This window comes from Peromyscus californicus, unplaced genomic scaffold (genome assembly GCF_007827085.1).
Source record: "Peromyscus californicus insignis strain IS unplaced genomic scaffold, ASM782708v3 Scaffold_6__1_contigs__length_162567912, whole genome shotgun sequence".
Taxonomy (NCBI): domain Eukaryota; kingdom Metazoa; phylum Chordata; class Mammalia; order Rodentia; family Cricetidae; genus Peromyscus; species Peromyscus californicus.
In genome coordinates this window covers 113,362,147-113,385,433 of record NW_026294584.1, presented here as the reverse complement: position 1 = coordinate 113,385,433, position 23,287 = coordinate 113,362,147, and the positions used below count along the sequence as shown (strand labels likewise).

At 41.4% G+C, this 23,287-nt stretch overlaps 1 protein-coding gene and 1 long non-coding RNA gene across 3 annotated transcripts in view; one reads left to right on the top strand and one right to left on the bottom strand.

Annotated features, from left to right (window-relative positions):
• Nucleotides 1-19,600, top strand: part of Mdfic2 (MyoD family inhibitor domain containing 2) — a 111,935-nt gene extending 92,335 nt beyond the window's left edge. The window contains exons 3-4 of the mRNA XM_052721694.1: nucleotides 6,861-7,082; nucleotides 16,852-19,600. Of these exons, the coding sequence (XP_052577654.1) occupies nucleotides 6,861-7,082; nucleotides 16,852-17,111 (482 nt within the window). The 3' untranslated portion in view covers nucleotides 17,112-19,600. The remainder of the gene's footprint in view (nucleotides 1-6,860; nucleotides 7,083-16,851) is intronic.
• The window catches only part of LOC128099834 (uncharacterized), a 64,485-nt gene that overhangs the window by 2,047 nt on the left and 39,151 nt on the right, over nucleotides 1-23,287 (bottom strand). The window contains exons 4-5 of one of the 2 annotated variants that reach the window (XR_008214564.1): nucleotides 10,409-10,593; nucleotides 9,041-9,199 (exon numbers count right to left, since the gene is read on the bottom strand). This is a non-coding gene — a long non-coding RNA (uncharacterized LOC128099834). Of the gene's footprint in view, nucleotides 1-9,040; nucleotides 9,200-10,408; nucleotides 10,594-23,287 lie in introns of those variants that run through there. The other variant, XR_008214563.1, reaches the window with a different exon arrangement.

Genomic DNA, 23,287 nt, shown 5'->3' with positions numbered 1-23,287 from the left:
TTTTTGTTTTGTTTTGTTTTCTGGAAAATGTGCCCTCTCTGAATGTCCATCAGCTTTTCTTAATGTGGGGGGATGAAGTGTGGCGTCTCCATTTTTCTTTGTTCTCTATAAAAGCATTCAATTTTCTAGTGTGAATATGAAAATTAGAACATCGTGTGTGTTGGCACACACCTGTAATCCCAGCGGCTAGGGAGGCTGGGGCTAATGGATTTCAAATTTGAGGCCAGGCTAGGCCACAGAGAGAGACCCCACCTCAATTTTGGGGGACGGTACACAAAGAAAAATGTAAATGCAAAAAATATATATTCAGACTCTAATAATTTTTACCAGGATTGATCTTGTTCTGTGACTGTTTATATTTTTATATAGTGTATTTTACTGACCAAGCTGTGGAAAATATAGTCCTATAGCCTAACAATGGCCCCCAAATTCCAACATTATTGTAGACATTATAAAATTTTTCATATGCACAAGAATATAAATATATAAAAATACATAAAATATAACATATATATTATATACCTCTATATTGGTTTGTTGGTCGGTTGGTGGGTGGGTTGGGGACAGCATTGTGTATGTGTTCTTTAACACATGCTCTTCTTGTATTGCCTCCCAAGTTCTGGGGTTATAAGGCATGCACCACAGTGCTCAGCTAAATTAATTTTTCCTCTACAGGGTCACTTGAATGAACTACTTTCCCTAACCACCATAATTTGTGAACGGTTTGGTGACTTATACCTTGAAATGTCACTCGTCTACCTTGATCTGATTTCACCCACACATAATTACACTACTAAATTCTAAGCGGTAGTTCAAGTCCAAGGGGAAATATAATTCAGCTACAGCTTAAAAACTGGTCCTTGCATTTGAAATGCACACTCTAAGTGTTTTGATCTAGAAATAAAATTAAAATCAGTCTACCTTAAAGGCTTATCTTAAAATTCTCCGATAGGCTTCAGGAGTTGGCCACTCACATGAAAATGTTAGTAAGGGGCTGCCTGTTTCAAATGGCAACTTGGCGACAGAATGGGAAAGTCAATTGAGACTAAGAGAATTGAAAATTATTCAGGTAACAGTAAGCCATGAGCTCTTCTGTCAATGGAAGGGGGTTGCCTGGCTTTTGTTTTTTTTTTTGTTTTTTTTTTTTTTTTTAATGAATATTGCGATGAGAAGGCCAGGGTTTAAAACGTTATTTTGATAATAACATGTAAACTTTCTTCAGCCAAGCACAGTGTTTCACACCTGAAATCTCAACATCTGACAAGCAGAGGCATAAGGATGGCTAGTTCAATGCCACTCTGAACTACATTGTGAGCCCTGTGCAAAGAAAATCAAGGACTGTAAATGCAGTTTAGTGGTAGAACATTTGCTTAGTGTATGCAAGGCCCTGTGTTAGAGCCAAGCAAAACAAACTACCATTTAAAGAGAACCATACAGATTGGAAGGCACAAGCAGTGATGGGAATGCAAAGGTCAGCATGGACTTGAGAGTTATTTTGAAAGAGGAATGAGTGAGAACTTCTAAATTATCAATGGAAGGATGGAACCAGAAAAAGAATAGTTTCAAGTCTCAATAACTGGAAGAATGACCACACAAGGAAAAGAAATCCAGCCATGGATTTCCTGGGGCTAGGTTGAGCTTACCCACTTCAGAGAAATGAAGGGCTTAGTAAAATGGGGTATCAGATTGAAAAGATGTGACTGGTAACCTAGATAAAATATCTGAAAGTCAGTTGCAATCTTGAGAGTGTGATTTGTGGTGACCAAGGGCCCTTAAAGAATTGATACACTGTTGTTTTTCTCTGAATTCTCCAGCAATGAACATACTACTGGCATAGAATTTATACTCAACAAATGCAATCTGGCTGGGGATGGGCTGGCAGTGTAGATTTAGAGGCAAGCTCCACAAAACCAACACCTAAGTTATGAGAGTGGGCAAATGCCACCTTCGAAAGAAGGGAATTGGAAGGAAAGGGAGGAGGGAAGGAGGGACGGGGGAGAAGGAATGGAGGAAGAAAGGGAGAGAGGGAGGGGAAGGAAGGGAAGAAAGAGGAAGAGGAAGAAAGGGAGGAAGGGAAGGAAGGAAGGGAGGAAAGGAGGAAGAGAAGGAAGGAAAGAAGAAAGGAAGGGAGGGAAAGGGAGGGAGGGAGGAAGGAAGAAAGGGGGAGGAAGGAAGAGAGGAAAGGAGGGAGGGGGAGGGAGGGGGGAGACGATCAAGTCTTAAGGAATAAATACATTAGCAGATCTGGAAGTAAAAGGAAATGAATAAATGAGACAAGAATGATAATCCAGAGAAATAAATAGAAAAAAGAAGAGGTAGACAGGGAGGGAGGAGAAGGAAACAGGAAACAAAAAAGGAAAAAAATTATGAGTAAGAATAGAGTGAGGCTCCAGGCAGGAAGAGATGTTACTCATACTTCTAACAATTGTATTATAGACTTAGAAAATACATGGACACAAAAATTATCAAGTCACATTTTGTGAGCAAAAATGGAAACCGTTGAAATGTTTCCTTAATAACTTAAAGTAAATAAATGAATAGCTGCTGTCACATTGATTCATCGATTGCATGTGGGTGCTCAATAAATGTTAATTGAATTAAATTAATAACATTTGTTCAGCGGTAATAAAAAATTAATTAACTGTCTGTCTTGCTGTTGCTTAGTTTATGTCCACTGCTTCTTGCAATTACTTCTACCCCAAACAGGGATTTTTCTATTACAGTGACTTTCAAGACACACTTTAATTTTTTTTTCTAAGAACTATAGAGAAGCTCCTAATTTTTGTCCCAATTTTAGTTTGTATTTTTGAGGTGGAAAAAAATTATTTTCTCTGAGTTAATGTCAGGAACTATGTATAACATCCCAAATATAGTTTCATGGGTTCCTTATTTAATTCTAAAATACCATCCCGTGAGAGGATATGATGCCACTTTTCCCTGTGTTCCTCGTTTTAGCCCATGCTGCTTTTTAATACTTTAGAGACAATGTCAAATAACACTGTAAAGGAAGAAATCTGGGGGAATTATTGTTAGCATTCCAGCTATAAAAAAAATGGAAGCTGTCAGTAACATTCACCCCCCAAAAAAAATGTGACTCACTTCAGATGTCAGAATTCTGGGTTGAACAGACTGGGCTCTGAATCGCGTGCGTGTCAGATGATTTTTTAATGAGCATCAGATAGTTCCCACTGGGGGATTAAAAAAATAAAAATATAAACAGAGATATAGAGTTAAAATAACTTTATGAATGGCAGTTTAAATTCTCCATAAAAATCCTCCCTGTGCAAACCTGGTGTGCTCCAAATGGTTGCTTAATGTAGCAAACCACTTACATTCAAAATGCTATACTTAAAAAATGCTGTACTTAAAAAAGTTGTTGCAAAATTAAAAAGAGAATCATATACCACTTGGCTGTAAACTGTACTCTCTGCATGTTTTTACATTCCAGTAACCTCTATCCAACTCTTTTTTTGTTGTTGTTACCGAATTACTTTGTGCAAAAGCGATTTAAATTACATGCAGTCTGACTGTGCGTGATAATTTGAACTGATTGTTAATGAATTCTGTTAAGCAAAGAGCTGCTGTAATCTCTAGTCATCATGGTTTGCTACCAGCTCCTTCCTGAGCTGCCTTTGAATGGACAACACGCAGTAGCTGTAGCTGAACAGGCAGTTCCTCGAGTGTGCAAGAAATCAGTTCTACTTCACCATGCAGAGAAAGGAGGACTGTCAAACTGAGTATTTGCAAGACTGCCTCTAGGGTGTCAATGCATCTCAAGTTTTAGGGTACAGAGGGCATTGGTGATGTGTACTGTAGCCTCAGTCACTAAAAGACAATTACTTGAGATAGAGGCAAAGAATACATTAGGGACTTATATAATTATTATGAACAACAAAGCTAAGAACAAAGCTTCTTCAGAGCTCCTAGAGCTCTCAACTTTCCTAATGCTGCGACCCTTTAACACAGTTCTTTATGTTGTGGTGACCCCCAACCATAAGATTATTTCCTTGAAGTTATAACTGTAATTTTGCTATTGTTATTAACCATAATGTAAATATCTGATATGTGACCCCCCAGAGGGGTTGCAACCCCACAGGTTGAGAACATCTGCCCTAGATTGAGCTCAGTTGACTACAGAGGAGTCCTTGGGCAACTTAAGGTTCTAAGCCTGAGTGTTCTCATTCATCTACTAATTTCAATTCTAACTCTAATAATTCACCTAGTAATACTAACTGCTACTTTTCTCAACAGCAGTGTCTATCTCCTAAACTCTTTCAGCTAGGCATTTTAACATGATAAGATATATAAACAATAACATAAAGCTTGAAGCATAAAGCAGGCACTGACACACATGTGTTTGTACACAAAGCAGTGGTTTTCAACCTGGGCAATTTTGTTCCAGGAGAGAAATCTTGCAAGGTGAACAGTAATTTTTTTTTATTATCATAGCTCAGGGAGATAAAGTACTACGGGCATCTCCTATGTAGAAGATGAGGAGAACACTCTCTTGTATACCCATTGTCTGGCTCAAAATCTGGACACTGCCAAGAAATCAAAGGCACTATTTGAATATCCATTTCAGTGAGAAATTGATTATTGGATGCCCTCATTCATCCCAGTAAGAAAAATCAACTCTCATTATCACCACGACCATCACCATAATCATTGTGTTATTAACATGGCAAGTACTTCTTGAGTTAGAGGAAGCCTAGAGTTTGCCAATGTGTGCTGCCAATTCTATTTCCACATTCAGTATTCAATACTACATTAATTGCTGTCAACAATAGATGTTTTTCCCGAACCCCTACTTCTGCCAATCTTTTTTAGGGTGGATTAAACCACCACCAAGAGATTTAAAGCCAGCAGCATATGGGAAAGGGAATAAAAATTAAACATTGTCAAAAACCAAGGCTGTTTGGAAAATCGGAAGGAAACAAAAATGGCCCAAGATGACTGTGTGTGGCAGACTGTTTGGTCTGCTTCCAGTTCAAGCCTTCAGAGAGAGACCATCTCATGATGGGTTTTGAGAGGCCCTGATTGACAAGTCTGTGGGTTGTTCTTTCTCTTTCCTCCTCTCCCCAAAGCAGAATTCCTTAGAATTCCCAGGCTTATCTGAATGTTGGAATCACCTGAGAAGTTTCAGTAAAATCCCCAAGGAATGGTGATTGACTTGGTTGGCTGGGAACAATGGTATCTGAGCTTTTGAATAGTTCAGAAACTTTGGGTTTCTCAGCTGGCTGGACTCTGTAGGAGTGTCAGGGACTCACACTCCTCAGAGGTAGGACCAAGCAGACATTGATTTCCCAGAAAAGAAAAGGCAATTCTCAAACAGGCCGTAGCTACGGACTTAGGAAGAGTGGATTTCCTACACGGAACCTGACATGCTTATCAAATCACATGAGCCTCTTTCTAGTCACCCATCTATCACTGCTGAGTCAGCCTAACCCTGGGCTTGCTGTGGTGGTATTTTACTTGTACTGAAATGTGATTTTAATTGTATGTTAATAAATAAAGTTGCCTGGGGGTCAGAGCTATTAGAGTCATAGCAAGTGCATGGTGGCGGTGGCGTATGCCTTTAAGGACCTGGAGGGCGGTACATGCAGGCAGTGACGAGGCAGTCACGTGTTTGGGTTTACAACCAATGAGAAGGCAGAACAGCTTGACTATATGAAGACATACACACAGGAAGTAGGTCCCTTTCGGAGAGCTCTCTTGGCTGAAGAGGATCGCTGAATCAGGAAGGGTGAGGCTCTTAGCTCTGACCTCTTGGCTTTCTTCTCTGAATCGGCTCTGTGTTTCTTATTTAATAAAACGGTTGGTTACATCTACAGCTTGCTGTAGAAAATGTGATTATAGAACACATTTTCCATCTCTCAGTAGTACTACCTGAAGATGTCCCTGGGACCAAGCTGGTGGTTTGTTTAAGAATGTGCTCCCATGCTTCTTCTTTGTCCATCTCAGGACTTTGCTCAGAGTTGTAGGTATGTTATATATTAAGATGTCCTCCTCCAGCACCATCCTCTCTCTGATATAGCAGGGTAGAATTCTACTTCTCTACACACTCCCATTTGCTAAAATGTGGGGTACTTGTAGTGGGCACACTGAATCCCAATGTTCGGTTCAGTGTTGGCTCCATAATAAACTCTTCTATTACATAAAATGAGATCACAGGCCTCTTCAAACCGCGGTCTTGGCCAGGACGTTGCCAGGAGTTCCCTGTACATCCCCTGCTTATCCCAATTAATTTCACACGATAAGATATGTTCCCCAGAAGACAACCCCAAAGCCAGAGATACCTGAATAGATACCTATAAAATGCCAATGCCTGGAGCAAAACATCCCATATATGAAAGGGGTGTGCGTTTTAGAGATTTTTCTGACAGCAGAGAAAGATTTAGCTTGTAGACTGCTCATCTACACATGGCTTGTTTTTCTCCTAAACAGAAGGAAAGTGCGGTTTGTAGAAACAAAAGCAAGAAAAAAAAATGAATAGTGATTTTACTGAGACATCAGAAAGTATCAGAATCACCTGGCTTCTTGTATCCATGATACACTGTGATGCTGATATGACACAGTGACATCTTGTTCATCTATATGAATGAATTCTTTGGTTTTCCCCACTCACCATCCTAAAAACTGGTAGTAGAAAAGTGCATTACAAATTAGTATGAAATTTACAGTGTATATAAAAGTTTGTGATTGTACTTTTCAATTCTATCCCAAAATAATCTTGCTCAGTAGTGTTTTACTCCATTTCATAGGACTTTATTATTTCAAAGTGTACAATGTAAATTTTCCTGCAAATGTTGTTTCTTAGATTACAGTGGGTTTGTGCATGTGTGTTTTCTTTTTTCATCTAGATACGCAACTCACAAATGAAAAGCATGCAGAAGAGAAACCTATTAATGCTATTATTATAAATTCAGTATCCGAATTCAGTATCACAGATGGACCAGCCCAGGAAAGCCCCAATGAGAAGAACCTGTCAGGATCGAGCACTTCACTCTCCTCCCTCGAAGAATGCCAAACGAAATTTCCCTACCTCCAAACTAATACTTCAGTTCATCAGAGAGATGCGGATGGTACGTTTCTCAGAATACAACCCATTTCTAAATAAAGCTCCCAACCCCAGCCCTTGGAAAAATCACTACATATGCTGTTAGAAAGAGAAAAAAAAAGTCTTTATGAATATTAAACAGGATGACTTTGATTTGAAAACCCTGATGAATGACATGTGTCAAGGTCACTTTGTAGCTAGGAGGTGCTTGGCAGAGTGTTTGCTCCCAGAGCTGGGAATCGGAGGCTATGCGTTTTAAATAGCTCAGACCAGAGCAGCATGCTTGGATGGGGCTGGAAAACCAGTAAAATCAAATAAAAATTTCTTTTCTCAGAAATGAGACCATTCTGTCCATGGCTTTAAGCATATGGGGCAAGGGGAGAACAGAGGGAAAAAATAATAAAGTGCTCGAAACAACAGACACACAAAAATGGGGCGATGGCTCAGCTGGTAATGTGCTTGCTGTATAAGAAACCTGAGTTCAATCCCCAGAACCCACATAAAGAAACTTGCAGTGGTGGTATGATCTTAATTCCACCACTGGGGAGGTGGAAGCAGCCAGATCCTTGGGCCTCTCTGGCCAGCCAGCCTAGCCTACTTGGTGAGTTCTAGGTCAGTGAGATACATTGTCTCAAAAGCCAAGCAAAATACCTGAGGGATGACTCTCAAGGTTGACCTCTGACGCTACACACATTATACAACCCCCACCCCAATGACAATTGAAGAAGATCGTATAAAATATCAAGGTATTTCCATCAATCATCTCCAGACAAGGGTTGACTCTTGTAACTAACTCACTAGGTATTCTAATCAAGTGCAGCCATAGACCAGCACACACTGTATACTATGTTCAACAAAGCCCATTTCAGATTGATTGGGTGCTAAACAATCAGCTCAGTCAAGTTTAAGCTCAGGGATCTTCCACCATGATAAATGAAGCTTAGCTCAGAGTAACTTTGCAATTGCCTCTCCAGGAAACATGGGCCACTCAAAAGTTTTGTGGTATTCCAAGTCCATATTTACGGTTGCATTGAAGTAATCCCTGGGCTTCTTGGAGGTGTTGTTTCTCATCTGCACCTCATATTTCACTATTGAAAATAAGAAACATGGTTAAAGCTTGTATAAAACCCCCTCCATCATCACATTAATTTGACTACTGCTCCTGAAGTTCACTAATTGGTTGAAACAGGACAGGTTTGAGGTTTGCCTTTTCTGTTTTAACATCCCAACCTCAGTCTCTTGGTTAGATACCAGGGTTCGCAACAACCCACTGGCTAGTGTGGGGCTCAAGAGGAATCCGTGTACAAAGCCTCTGCTGCCGAAGCTGGCACACAGAAATTCACCTTGAGCTTTTCGTATGACTGCAGTTCTTGAGAGGAAAGAGAGAGACTTCTACCATGTGTTGTAAATGTGCTGTCTTATGCAAAAATTGATATGGATACCTAAAAGCAGAGACCAGAGACTTGGTTAAGATTGCCAGGAAAGAATGTGACTAACAACGCTGGAGGGAACAGTGAGGACTGTGTGAAACTGAAAAACACCGCAGCTAAAAGGTCATTAAAACCTCATTCTGAGAGGACGGCTGCATCTGTCAGTCACAAAGTTGCAAGGCTAGATCTCCAGAACCCATGGGAAGAAGGCAACGTAGTAGTGGGTTTCCAATACCAGCACTAAGGAGGTAGGGGTACCCTGGGCTCACCTTCAGCCAATCAAGGCCACATGGTAAGCTCCAAGTCAAAGCGAGACCTTATCTTAAGGGAGGTGGACAATGTTCCTAGGGATGGCAACTGAGGTATTTTTACAGCCTTCAGAGAAAGAGGGAGAGAGGGGAGAGATAGAGATAATAGATAGACAGACAGACAGATAGATAATAGATAGATGATTGATAGACAGACAGACAGACAGATAGAGTCACTTCTTTCACTCAACTCAAATCAGGAGAAACAATAGGTTTAGAGTTGCTAGATTTTTTTTAAAAATTTGAAACAGGGTCTCACTATGTAGCCCTGGCTGTCCTAGAATTCATATTGTAGACCAGGCTGGCTTTGAACTCACAGAGATCCACTTGCCTCTGCCTCCCAAGTGCTGGGATTAAAGGGGTGCATCACTCTGCTCAGCTGAGTTGCCAAATCTTGAAGTGATCTAAAAATATGTAGAGAATAAGAAACTTCTATTTTAATATGCATAATGACTTCTGTTTACTTTCTGGCACACTAGGCATCTCTACATATCTTTGGGTCAACTTTATCTGTCGACTAGGGCTTCCACTAGAGTTTAACTTTGGTCAAGATGAAGGGAAGGCATGAAAACAAGCAGGGGCCGCGGTTATCTGAAAAGCATATATCTAACAACATAGTGTTTTACTCGGGAGGTGGGGATATTGCTCCGTGTGTACACTAGGGTAATGATCCCAGAATTAGAAACTGTCACTATACACATTCAGAGACGTAACATCCTACAAGAGCATGTCCTTCTGTCCAGTTGGGAACCCAGAGAGAAGCATGAGATCAGCTGTCTCCTGTTCTCAGGGAAAGGGGAAAATGACCACTCTGTTTAAATGTCAAGTGATACTTCAGAGCCTTGTGGCAGAAAAATAAGATTTCTCCTGTTCAAATGAGCAAAGCGGGATCAGAAGGATGTGTGGGTGAAACTGTTTATTATAAGAGGTGACTGAGACCAATAGGACCCAGAAAACTCAGGTTATAAGCTGAGGATGTAGGTCATAAGCCACCCTTCCTTGCTCCCTTTGTGGAAAAAAAAAATCTCCCTAGTGAAGTTAGAGCTTTTGGTAGCTAGATAAAAGAGGAAGTAAAAGACTCATACTAAGACTCACAAATCATAATTTAAAAAAAAAAACACTCATTATCTGAAACAGCAAGGAAACAGTTAGGCCAGCCACTCCTCACTTTAGGGAATTTTTTATAGTAATTTAAGGGTGCCGAAATTGAGAAGTGGGGTCACTGTTCAAACTGAGATGAATACAGAAATGTCTGTTAGGAACACAGGGAAAACAAGAAGGGAGCAGAGAAGATTGTGTCCACTTTGTGCAGTTTGTGGTTAATTTATTTTGAAAAGTATAAATGAGTGCGCAGGAATGGATGCTTAATTACTAATATCTAGATACATCACCTCCACTTAAAACAGGGTGGAAAAAGCTCACATAGGCAGATTTTGTAAAAATGTGTTGCATCCATTAGCAGAGTTCACAGGGTATGCTCTGATGGGAATTTAAAAGGATCTTTACTGAACCTCATAGTCTCAACTCCAGCAGTTTCTCAGTAGCTATGGTTCATCATGTGTGGTCTCTTTTCAGAAGGAAATGGAAAACACACCAGGGTACCCTGCACACACCTGCCCCCACGTCCATAATCTTCGACTTGCAAAAGCATCATGTGGAAAAGGAAGCCAGGGCCACACATCACCTTCGATAGCAGACTCCTTGGAAAGTAATCGTGGAAATATGCCTAATTGATGTATAATTTTGAATTTCAGACATCTCATCCAGGTGGAAGAAGCAAATCATAAATACAGGATACCTGCAAAGAATAGTCTTAATTACACCATGGGCTACTGAATAAAATGATTACATTTTCTACACTGTAAATTTCACACAATTAAATGTAGTGGTGTCACCTTATAAAGTGTTTCAATTTTATAATTATTTCAGTTCATTTGCTCAGAAAAAAACATAAGCACAAATTTACCAAGTATCACCCAAATCTAGTCATTCTACTTCTAAAGGAGTGACGTGGATGTTAGTTGTGCTTGTCTGAGCTTAAATAGATCTTGACATATTTAAGGAGCTGTTAAAATTGATAACATCAGGAATGATAGCCCCGCCAGAGAAAGGTATTCAGTCACACTTTATTTATTCACATTCTACGTTACAGACATGTATTTATAAAGAACTTAATGCTGGGGGAGGGTAATCAGTTTTTAATGCTTCTGGACCCAGAACCTTCAGGACTCAATTGATGCTATTATGCTGCAAGTCTGTCCGTGGCAGCACCCAGCTGTTCTGAGGTGCTGGGCTGGGGCCAGGCTCTTTTGGTCTATTTCTCATCCTTCTTTGTTCTAGGAGAGTAATGGGTGAGGCTGTTGTTTCTCTGGGTTGCTTCTATAAGAACTACACTTGCGACACTTTGCTTGATAACTGACAAGGAAGCAAGAGGCTGAAGTGAACATGTCCCAGGAGCCATTATTGGCAACAAGAGATGCCCCTGGTCTCCATTCTTCTCATGTGGGGAAATCATAGCATGAAACAGAAAGCTGAGAGGGCAATGTCAAGGAATGGTGATGAGGCTGACCCCAGGTACACACGTGGAACTTCTTGGCTGTTATCATTCCCACTATAATTAAACATGAGCCTTTCTAATGAGACACATTCTCCCTCTTAATTAGCCAATCCCCAGCAGAATGTTTAGCACCTCGAAGCTGCCTTAATTCTTCTGTGTTATTAGAGTATCATCACTTAGCACATTCCAGCTTGAAAGTACCCTAGGGGTATAGAAAGGACTTGAGACAACCCTCAGAGGGATTTGCCAAGGCTTATTGCTCACACCTAAATACAGCTGTGGCAGCTTGGCCTGCAGGTCTTGGATCATCTCCTACTGCCTTTATTCCAGGTTTAGGAGGCAGGATGGGCATTCTGACAGCAGTGATTAGAGGCAATGCCAGGGTACCAGGTGGTTCAATAGAGAGGATTTCCTGTGCAAGGAACTTGTTGCAAAGAGAGTTGAAAAGGCCAGTGCAGCAAACAGTGAGGTCACCCAGAAATCCACACCATGAGAAGACTCTATCTGCTCCAGATCCTCCAGACTGGGACTACTGCACTGAACTTATAGACCCCTAGCGACTAACCAGTACTAGACAGTAGCTGCTTTTTATTCAGAGCCATGAGGAGGAGGGCTGAAGACAGTAGGGGAGGGAGAGAGAGAGAGAGAGAGAGAGAAAGAGAGAGAGAGAGAGAGAGAGAGAGAGAGAGAGAGACAGAGAGACAGAGAGAGAGACAGAGAGAGAGACAGAGACAGAGAGAGAGACAGAGAGAGAGAGAGAGAGAGAGAGAGACAGAGACAGAGAGAGAGAGAGAGAGAGAGAGAGAGAGAGAGAGAGAGAGAGAGAGAGAGAGAGAAGCCAAGCTCTGAGACAATGTGCAACATGCAGAGCTGGGGTAAGGCAGAAGAAAGACCCTGGCTTTCCTTCCTTCTCCCCCAGCCTCCTAGGTTCCTGTGGATGCTTCCCATTGGCTGAAACTAGCCAGTAGTCATGGAACTAACTTGGCTACCTCCATTGCCAGCCTTGGGAATCAGAGAAGGACTGGGTCCTCCAAATGCTCACACCTAGCAGAAAGTAAGCAGAGCCATGGGAGAGCACAGCCAGCTCTAGTTCAAAGCTCTGGAAAATTCTGAGTTCACATAAGAACCAACCCACTTGCTGGGGTTCCTGGATCATGGCACTTTATATTCTCTGAGCCTGGGGCCACATCTATAAACAGAGGTGATAGGAGCATTCAATCCAGGGTCTTCTTGAGGGTTAAGATTCAGGTAACACACAGAGCACTGTGAACTGGCTTTAGGTGAGATGTAGACACATGGAACAGGGGGATTCAAAGTACAGACTTCAGATCTAGAAAGAATCAGCCTTCAGCAGGACATGGGGCCTTCAGTGATATTCTATCAATTTTGGTCTTTTTCACTTAGACTCATTCACTAATTAGTCCAGTTTGAGATGGCAGGCTAGGTTCACCCTGTGGGCAGCACTGTGAAGGAAACTGTGAGTGTGGTGCTGTGCATGTTTGAGCAAGAGTGTCATTTGGAGGGAAGATGTTTCAAGCAAAGAATCTAAGGGTTTGAGCATGACTTGGGTGAAGCTACCTCCAGGAGTGTGACACAAGAAGAGAGCATACCATAGGCAAAGGTTGTTAGGCAGGTCCATTTTGAATACTGGGATTCAGTCAGTGAGGTGATAGTACAGTGAGTGAGTAAGGAGGGAGACACATCCAGAAGGGAGAGAGGGTGGCAGGAGGCTTGTAGGAGCTTCTTGCCAAGGCAAGGGTTAGGACTTGAAGTGGGAGTAAGTTCTTTTCATTCAGGAATTGAAGTGTCACAAGGGTTCACAGATTCGAAATAAGCACATGTGCCTGTGTCCCCGAAGGCAGCTGATGAAGGTACAACCAGGGCAGGAAGTCTGCAGGTGGCTGAGGAAGCTTGCGGGGAAATCAAGCCTGACCGGGAACTCCATCGAGAGAGTAGAAGTACAATGACCAACGATGATGCCAGGTTTCCAGTGACTTCGTCAGGGTGCTACCACCCACAAGGGCAAACTGGGAAGGGCCAGGTGTGTGGCATGGAGAAGAGAAAGGTACAATATTAGGACCTGGCCTCAGGAAGCAGTGTGTTTGGGAGACCCTGCATAAGAGCTGACCGTTGGCAGCTGGATACATGATGCACTCTTTCAGACTGGCCAAAAGAATGGACACTAATCATGAGCTATGCCTCTAGATACCATGTTTATTAAATACTACAGCCCAGGAAGCTACAAGGAAAGAAAAATATACTCAATCTGGAGAACGGGAAGTCCTGGGCTCCTCAAACAGTTGTAAAATTTCTTCTGAACTGCTTATATTACTTTTGTGCAAACAAAATGGCCATATGCAAAAGAGTTCAGCCTGCTGGTGTAGTATTCTTTAATATGCCTTTTAGGAAAGCACGGTGCACACTTGAAAGTTCAGAAAAATCTGTTTGCAATTCATTAATGTTACCGTGGTTTTCTTGAGCAAGAGGCTCTGCCTTTTATAACCAAATAAATGGGACTGACTTAAAAACAGGGGTGTGATGGGGGGCGGTTCTATTCTCAAGTGTAAAATAGAAGATGGAAGGAAACAAAAGGCAATTCAGCCAAAGGACTAAGCCCCAACTCTTTGGGTAAATAAAATCTATGGCATCCACCAGAAACAGAGGCCTCCAGAGTGCCAGCTGGAGGTGACACTGGCAAATGCAGCTGAATCAAAAGGTCATATGACCTCCTGAAATTACAAAGCCATTTTGCAGGCAGGCTTTTCATACTCTGGTAAGAATCTCCGACTTTAAACATTATAGTCACCTTGTACCCTGCTCTACTCATATCCAACCCAAATGTTCAGCTTCACATATAAAAGGCAGGACTCAATGGGGTCATTTTTTGTAGGGTCACAACCTTAAGTAAGACTTTTGAGGCCCCAGTCTGAAGAATAGTGTCTAGAGTTTTACTTGGAGTATTTTCTACTGAGAATAACTTCTCTGCCAGGAGCTGATAAAGTTAGAGTTGGCATGGGTGAAATCGAATGAGGTTGTGTGCTACACATCCTGGATCACTAACACATACTCTTCAGAAAGGGTGAGGCAGAATAGAGTCCCTGAACTATTAAGAACTTACTCCTGAATTTTTGTGGGTGGTTTGTGGTGACTTATGAGAGATGAGTGAGTTGGCCATATGCTAGAAGCTGGTGTTAAGTGAATAAAAATACAGCCAGCCTGGCAGAGAGATGAGTGTGCATGCTGCAGAGGTATTAGGGAGCGGGCTGCCTGAACTATAAATGCTGAGGCATGGCTGTTAAAGTCATCGTAAAAGTCGTGGGGTGTGTGTGTGTGTGTGTGTGTGTGTGTGTGTGTGTGTGTGTGTGTTAAACACCACCTTTCTGAGAAGAGAGAAAGGCGGAGGTGGGAAGATCAGGAGAGCAGAAGATTGCTGTGCACCTACATTCAGCTTTCACTTTAGAACTTAGAACAGCGCAAACCCACATTCTTTAAAATATTTGCTCCTCTTTTTAAGAGGCCGTTTCTAAGTTTTCCCTTCCTTCAGAGAGTACGCAGTTTTTGCACAATTAAGAGCAAACCCGTGCTTGGGAGATGGATCCATCTGTAAAGGTCTTGCCAAACAAGCATGAGGACCTGAGTTTGGATTCCCAGCACCCACATCAAAAGAAAACACCAGGCTGGGGAGCATGTGACTGTATGCAAGACTGGCCTTGGACTTCTGGTCCTTTTGCCTCAGCTTGTCTAGTGCTAAGGGAAGTCTGTTCTGCATGACAGTGCATATGTCACAGGCTATAGTCAGAAAACCACAAAATCATTAACATGCTTATTGAAACAATGGATTCTTATGGAACCCAAACTTTATAGACTGGTAAATCCATCTGGAGGAGAAATTTCTCCCAACTCATGCTGGAATGTGACATTCAACCATCAACAATCTTCAGATTACTTATTAATTGGATTATATGAATTATTACCTACATTTTTACCAAAAAATAAAACCACTCACATTTTTTGAGACTTCTAAAACACACACAAAAAAAGATATAATTTTAACAAGAGAACTGCCACATCATTCTAACTAACTCCCTTTATGGAGCAAAAATGTATAATAATCTATAACCCATTGCAGCTGTTTGGCTAGAATTACCAATTACCTTCAATACCTAAGAGATGCTTTCCAGATTTTTTAACAAGTCCTTACAGTAAATTTTTAAACCAATTTTCTTAAAGGCAACTGATAAGATTTAAAACTTCTTAGGCAAGAGATGACGAGGTTCTCTACTTAAACAACTTGAATATGAAATCAAGGCTTTCCACGACTACAGGAAGATGGAGACAGGAATTAAAATAAAACACAACCCAAAAAGCTGTGATTATTTTAAACAGTATTTCAATAAAGTTTGGAACCGTGCTTTTCCCTTATGTTTGAACATGGGTTTGGTGGATTTATGGTGGTATCTTGAAGCCTAGTGACAAGCAGTCAAACATCTGTGGTCTCTTCTTGTCCCCAGCTCTAATGGCTTCTGAGCCAGTGCATTTGAGAAAGGACTGTTGTCATTCTGAGAGTTGCAAAGACAAGTAGCTCACCCAGTGCCTTCCCAGCACCTCACAGGCAAACTAAATCAAGAGGTCCGAGACGAAGTGACAGCACACTTTAAGTAACGCGATTAGGCAGAATCAATGGGGAATGCCCAGGAAGTTAACAATGTGATTACTTAAACAGTGAGTAGCAGAAGGAGGGAGAAGCTGGGCAGACAAGCTGCACACCCCACCCAGCATGGCTGGAGACGCAGCTCATAGGGTGAGGTGCTTGCTGTACAAGCGTAAGGACCTGATTCAGATTCCCGGGCCTGAACAAAAAAGTCAGGCATGGGGTCACACCTGGAGCCCTGAGTCCTGGCAAAGGTCAGAGACATGTGCATCCCAGGGGCTCACTAGACCACCAAAATAGCATTCTCCAGCTTCAGTGAGAGATGCCAGCTCAGAAAATAAGGTGGAGAAACAATTGATGAAGACATCCCAGTGTCAACCTCTGGCTTCTACAGCAGCCTGCTCAGGCGAGCACACACACACACACAAATAACACGATGACTTTACAGTTACAAAGTACACATCTCCGGATCTGTCTATATTTGAGCAACACTCCTATATGTGTTAACACTAATTTTCTCCCATCTTTATTATAATTTGTCCCATGTCACTGTAAATGTATGGTGTGCATGTATGTGCATGTTCATATATGCTGGTACTGGGATGGAACTCATAGCCTCATGCTTATGCAGTAGCCACTTTACCAACTGGGCTCTCCCTCCAGCTTGCCCATCATGCACCTTATTATTTTAACTGTTCATGTATGTGGTGCAATCTGAACAACCCATGGGTATGTGTAACATGCAGCTGGAATGATCAGGTGAGGGCAGTTAGCCATGCTGTCACCGCAAACACTATTTACATTTTTTGAATGATTCACAGGTACTGATCTTCTCTTTCTTTAAACAGAGGAGTGTGCCTCCCTGATCCTCACCTGTCTCTTTTGCCAATTCTTGGACTGCCTCCTCATGCTCCCTGACACATGTGAAACGGTATGCATCAACCTGTGCTGCCCCTCTCACAGGTACTACTCCGCCTCAGATGAGAATCATCCACGCAATGATTGCAACTTGACCTGTGACATGGACTGCAGCCTCTTTGAATCCTGCCACGAGACCAGCGAGTGCCTGGAGCTGGCCATGGAGATATCAGAAATCTGTTACCGCTAGTGCAAGGCAAGAGAAGCACGTGGGCGGTCGGTCCTGTTGGCCACAGTGGGGAATTCTATTACATTGCATCTGAGATAAGAGCTCCATGTGCCCAAATGCAAGGACCATACATGTTTCTTGGATGCTCTAGGCCATTTTATGCTGCACCTGCCTGGGAAAGCTACTACTGTCAACTCAGTGGTCTTGTTCCAAATTTCACAACCGCATGGCTCACTGCAAAATATGATTCTTGATCACACACATGATGAACAAATTGCAAATATCTCTTAAATGCCATAGGTACAAGATGTTTCTTGACTGTTAAATAGCATGCTAAACCACACTGCGCTCTTGACTCGGCAGCCTGCATTGTGGCTCCAACTTCATTCATGAATTCAGAACAAATTGTGCTTTCTTGTAGGCTCAACACACATTAGTTATCTTTCTGATGGACTCATGCATAAACATTATGCATTATTGGTTATTATTAATAATGTATTGTGTAACATCATTTTGTAATTAAAAATTTATTTATGCAGTCTCTTAAAATTCACTTATATGTACAGTTTAGGTAGGAAAGGGAATTAAATGAATCAGAAACCATGTTCCTATAATTAAAGCAGATGTCTTTGAAACCTCTCCAATGAATCTTGAATCTGGTAGACTTCAGGAGAGCCCTATAATTCTAGACAATATCATTATATGTCTGTGACTGTATCTTAAGAGGTCATGCATATTCTTAATTGGTTACATAAAGATGCTTCTTTATTACAATAAGCAAAAATGGGAGCCATGTGCATGTTTCGGGAATATGATCTATGATAATCATATCTTCACTTTCCTCGCTTCTGTTTGTCAGGCATAATAAGCAACAGGATATTAAAAAGAAATCAGTCCATTTTACTAAACTATCCCATATACAGGCACCTAAAATAAATACACCTGCAGAAACTTGCTCAGCTCCCACTGCCCGAAGCAGCGTGCATGCTCTGGAAACCACAATTCTAAAACCAAAATTGTATTTATTTTTCTGCTAATAAAGTAACTGATGATTGCATTGAAACCTCTTTACCCTTACATTGCTCCAAAAGGCATGCTGTGGGCTATGAAGTTACTTTCAAACGAAATAAATCAAAACCCACACCTGGCAGGAAAGGCACATCTGGGCTGAAGTAACTTGGGAGTCTCCACACTCTGTAGGTGTGGACCAGTGAGGGAAACACTTTGTTCATAGGCATGCATGTATGTATCCCCATGGATGGGACGCAGTGGGTTTCATATGAACTGACAAAACACGACATAGCAGCAAACAAACAGAGCAGACAACTGAAAGTGGGGGTTGAGAAATACTGATGTGGGTGGAAGGAACAAGCGCCATGACAGCCCCCCAAATAATTGTTTGATTTTGACATTGTTTTCCTCTCCTGCTTTGGGTAATTTTAGACAGAAGCAATGTCTGTTTATATAGTAAACCGGCCTTATTTTTTCTACTCTATAGGAATTTTCAAAGATGGGACAGAATTAATCTTTAAAAACTGCTGCTGAGCTGCCTTGAGATTGTATTCAACCCCTCTTAGCTTGCTCCTGAAAGCAGGGTATATTTATGGTTAACGCTGCTTTCTTCTTGTGTGGCTGTTACGTTATTCATGGACTACAAAGAATAAGACTATGCCACCCCTAGTCCCCAACATTTCTTTTTCTCTACCTTTCAGAAGCTCCAAGTTACAACTCTCAACTCTGTGTATATAATTCACAGATCATTAAAAATAATGTGGAAGGGCATGGTGGTACCCACCTGAATTTCAGCACTTGGACAATCAAATCAGGGGTATCAGCAATTCAATATCTCATCAGATACGTAGCAAGTGGGAGACCAACCTGGTCTACACAAGGAGTGTCATTAAAATTATGAAAACACAAAGCAAGCCCCACGAATGAGTGGATCCAAGATAACATGGTGAATTCATGATCAGGATCCTAACACAGGGTCTAACTCTGCTTCCTTACCTGACAGTTCTTCATTCATTAACATCACAAACATTAAAACGCTACCCTCCTGATGACAAATAATGACGACCTTGAACCCCTTATGCTTCCAACACCCACCACTCTGTCTCTTCTCCAAGCACCCAGCTCTCAACTCATATCCTAGTCACCAAAGAAGGACCCACAGAGGTCTTTGGAACCCCATCCCAACAGTACTTTATGTACCTGGTCTCATTGCTCAGTCTGTTATATTCATTCATGTTCAATGTTTTGCCATCAGCCCCTTTCTTTCTCAACCACATACCGTCAATTTATGTAAAGATTGTGCACTTCAAATGTGAATTCAATGCTTGTTGTTTCGAGACATACAAGTCAGCAGCTCTCATTGGACAGCCTTGTCAGAACCCTCTAAAACCTTCCCATGGTCTTGCTTTCCACAGTTGGCTAACTTGTTTCTCATTCTGAGAATTCACCATGCTCTACAAAAAAGGGTCAGTTAGACAAAGTGTGAAATTTCTTTTCCTTACAGCCAATAATAAAATATCATCCTTTTTTTGCAAACTTGAATGGTGATTTCAATTGAATTCCTACACAATAAAACATGGGCAGCTGGGAAAACACAATTGCAGCAGTAAGCCAGATCAAAGCCAAACACCGTTATTGATTAAACACAAACATCAGGATCTGAGAAGGCACGGGTATTCTACACCAGTAACGAAGGCCTGTGATTACAAATTGAGATAATGCTGTACTTCAAGGTAGGCCTTCTTAGGGAATGCAGCATTCTACATTAAGGAAGCACACTAGAATCAAAGAGATTATTGAACGTACAGACAGTCCTTTTTGGAGAATGGAGAAAAGAGATACCCCCACCCAGGCCTGTAACCATATAGTTATATTGTCTTTGCTTTGCTCCATGGATTTTTATAAAACCATTACTCTGCTAAAAAGCCACCAAAATATGGAAAGCAATGAAGAAATGAAGTTACATTTCACTTGCTAATGAAATCGCCCCACTACATGAGCTGAGAGGCCTACAAAATTAATTGCAATACTGGACAATCAAAGTTAATAGAGTGAAAAGCACTTCAGGATTTTTTCCAAGATGATCAAAAAAACATATCCAGGCAGGGAAACTTTACCAATAGGAAGCCTCAAGGAGATCATTCAGAATTGCTTTCAAGGATAAACACATAGGTAGAAGGTGTTTGAAGAAGAAATTTCATCACTCAGAACAGGTAATGTCTCCCTCTACAGAGGGAAAAGGGAGAAAAATGTGTCTTGTGATAGCTTTTCTCACTATGATACATATGTAAGGAAATCGATTTATCAGCAAAAGAAATGTATATTATGACTTGTAGTTCTGCAGCTGTTGGTCAACAGTTGGGTAGTTGTATTGCTATGGGGTTCAGTATCCTTTACAGCTGCACATACATGTTCAGAGCATGGCCTGGAGGCAGACTCAGGGAAGGACTGGGTCCCACAATGTCTTTCAAGAGCATGTTTCCAATGACCAGGAAGAGTTTCACTAGATACCACTTCTCAAAGACAGCCACAATAGGGACCAAGCGTTTCACACTCGGGCCTCTGGGAAAGCACTCAAGACCCCAGGGACAGCACTTAATTAAGGGAATCATCAGCATCGCCACTCAACTATGAAGTTTCTTCAGACTGTGTGGATTGGTAGCTTCCAAAGAAATGTGCACACTTGGCTTAAGGATTTGTTGGGTACTTTGTGAAGAACAAATATGAGCAACGGCCTGGCATTTGCCACTTACGCCTTCAGATGGACAATACAAAAGTTCTAGGAATTAGAAACTACATAAAATTAACTCTGTACTAGTTATTGTCCAGAGAGAAGCCCAAATAGCTCCTTCCATTATAAAGAAGGAGCAGAGGATGTGGAGACCAGTGAGGAACAGGAGACAGCCTGTGTTATTAAAATGAAAGCGCCACCTTTGATCTACCATCCCAATATGCTGCCTGCTTTCACTTTTGGTATTATCTGAATCAGGGTTACCAACTGAGAGGGTGATTTGCCCTCCTTTTCCCATGTGGCAATACTTGGAAGCATAATTTACTATCAAATAATAGAGAGGAAGGTTCTGAGTCTGGGTACCTAAGAGATAGAAGCCAGGCACACTGTTGAAGGTCCAACGGCAACCCATTATGTGGTACTGTGGAATGTTTCCCCTGGGCTCAGGTATTTAAATACTTTGCCCCAGTGAGTGACATTTTTTGGGGGGTGGGGGTTGTGAAACCATTAGGAAGGGAGGTGTGGGAGGGTTGGCTTTTGAAGGTTCTAGCCTAAGCCTAGTTATCTGCATCTGGGCAGCTGCTATAAAATAGGGAGCTGCAACATATCCCCATTACAACCCTTCTCCACTATGACAGACTGAAATACCATAAGCCAAAATAAGTATTTCTCCATTTATTTGTTTTAGGCATATATTTGATATGGCAACTAGAAAATTAACCCCTTCTAAAAAAGGAATTAGCCCCCTCTAAACAAAGAAATATCTAAACATCAGTTGTCTAGTTTAAGAAACCTTGCTCAGGAGGCTTTTTTTTTTTTTTTTTTTTTGGCCATCTTAATTAATAATCTTTACCCAAAACACTGTTAAAATCAGAATTGCCAGATAAAACACGGGATACCTTGCTAACTTTGAATTTCAGAACAAAAGCAAATATCTTCATATGAACATGTCCAAACTACCGTATGTAACCTATTTATACTACAAATGAGATTATTAAATCTGGAACAATAGTTCAAAAGCCTTTCACTCTAGGGAGAGACCTGTTCCCAGCTCTTTTTCCAGAAGAACAAGAACTGGTCATCTCTTTGGTTCCATCCCAGGTCATTCACTGAGTCATATCTTCTACTCTGTGTAATTAAGAATGATCATGGGACTCTGGTTTAAAGAAGTTCTGTGTTTTATTTCCTGCCCCCAAAGGGCCACTATCCTAGATGGAAGTCACCAAGCTATAGTTTCTGTTCTTCATCTCTATCATTAACTTAGAAGGACCTCAGCCTAGGGCTTTCTTTATTCAAGGAGTGAGGAGCTAGTATAGATTGGATATTAAGTGTCCTTTAAAAGGCCTTATGTTAGAGTCATGCTCCTCAGCATGATACTCTTGAAGGTAGTAGAGTCTAAGAGGCAGCACATAGTAGGAGGTCTTTGAGTCATTAGGGAAATGTCCTCAGAAGGGGAAAGGGGAAGGGTGTTCAGGAGACAGCTTAGTCAGTAAAGTGTTTGCTTGTAAGAAGGATGACCTGATTTGATCTCACGAACACGTTTTTGTTTTTGTTTGTTTGTCTTTTTAAAGCAAGTCGGTTGTGGCAGGCACATACTTGTTAGCCCAGTGCTATGGAGGTGGAGACAGATAGATCCCTTGATCTTCCTGGCCAGGCAGCCTGGCCTATTCAGTGAAATTCAATCACTGAGAGACCTAACCTCACAGACGAATGACTATAACTGAATAATAAAACATCAGGTTGTGTTCTTGACTCTACATATGTGCCAACATGTGCATGAATACTCATGTATATGTGCATACACACACACACACACACACACACACACACACACACACACACACACACACACACAGTAGCTGGACTCTAGTCTGTTTCCCTTCCTAAAGTGAGAAGGTTTGCTCTGTCACAGGCTACACCTAAAAATGTCCTATCTCTGTCCACGGTTTCTAATGAAGTAGGCTTGATCAATCACGAGCTGGGGTCTTCAAGACTGTGAACCAATGTAAACCCATCCTTTTCAGAAGCTGAGTATTTCAGGTATATAGTGATGTAAAGCTGACGAATGGAAAAACTGGAGTTCTCAGGTCTCAAGGTCTAACACTAGCTGTTTGTGTCAGTGTTGAACCAGAAAACCCCATTTTGAGAATGACTTGTATGGCTATGGGGGAATATTCTCCCCTATCTAGCTACTTTCTTTCCGTATATCTCTGTGAAGAGGACTGGGTGGGAAGGTGAGATGGAGACACTTCCTTGTCATGGGTTCATTTCCAACAGTGAACACCTAAGCTTCAAAGTGTATTTCTTGTATAACAGTGGGTTTTCTTTGTTCCCTACTTCATTATTTTATTAGGATTCATATTGGGGCTGAAAATGCTGCAGTATTGAAAATACTGAAGTATTTTCTCAACCCTATCAAATTCTTTGACCAGCTCCTGTGAAAAACTTTCTAATC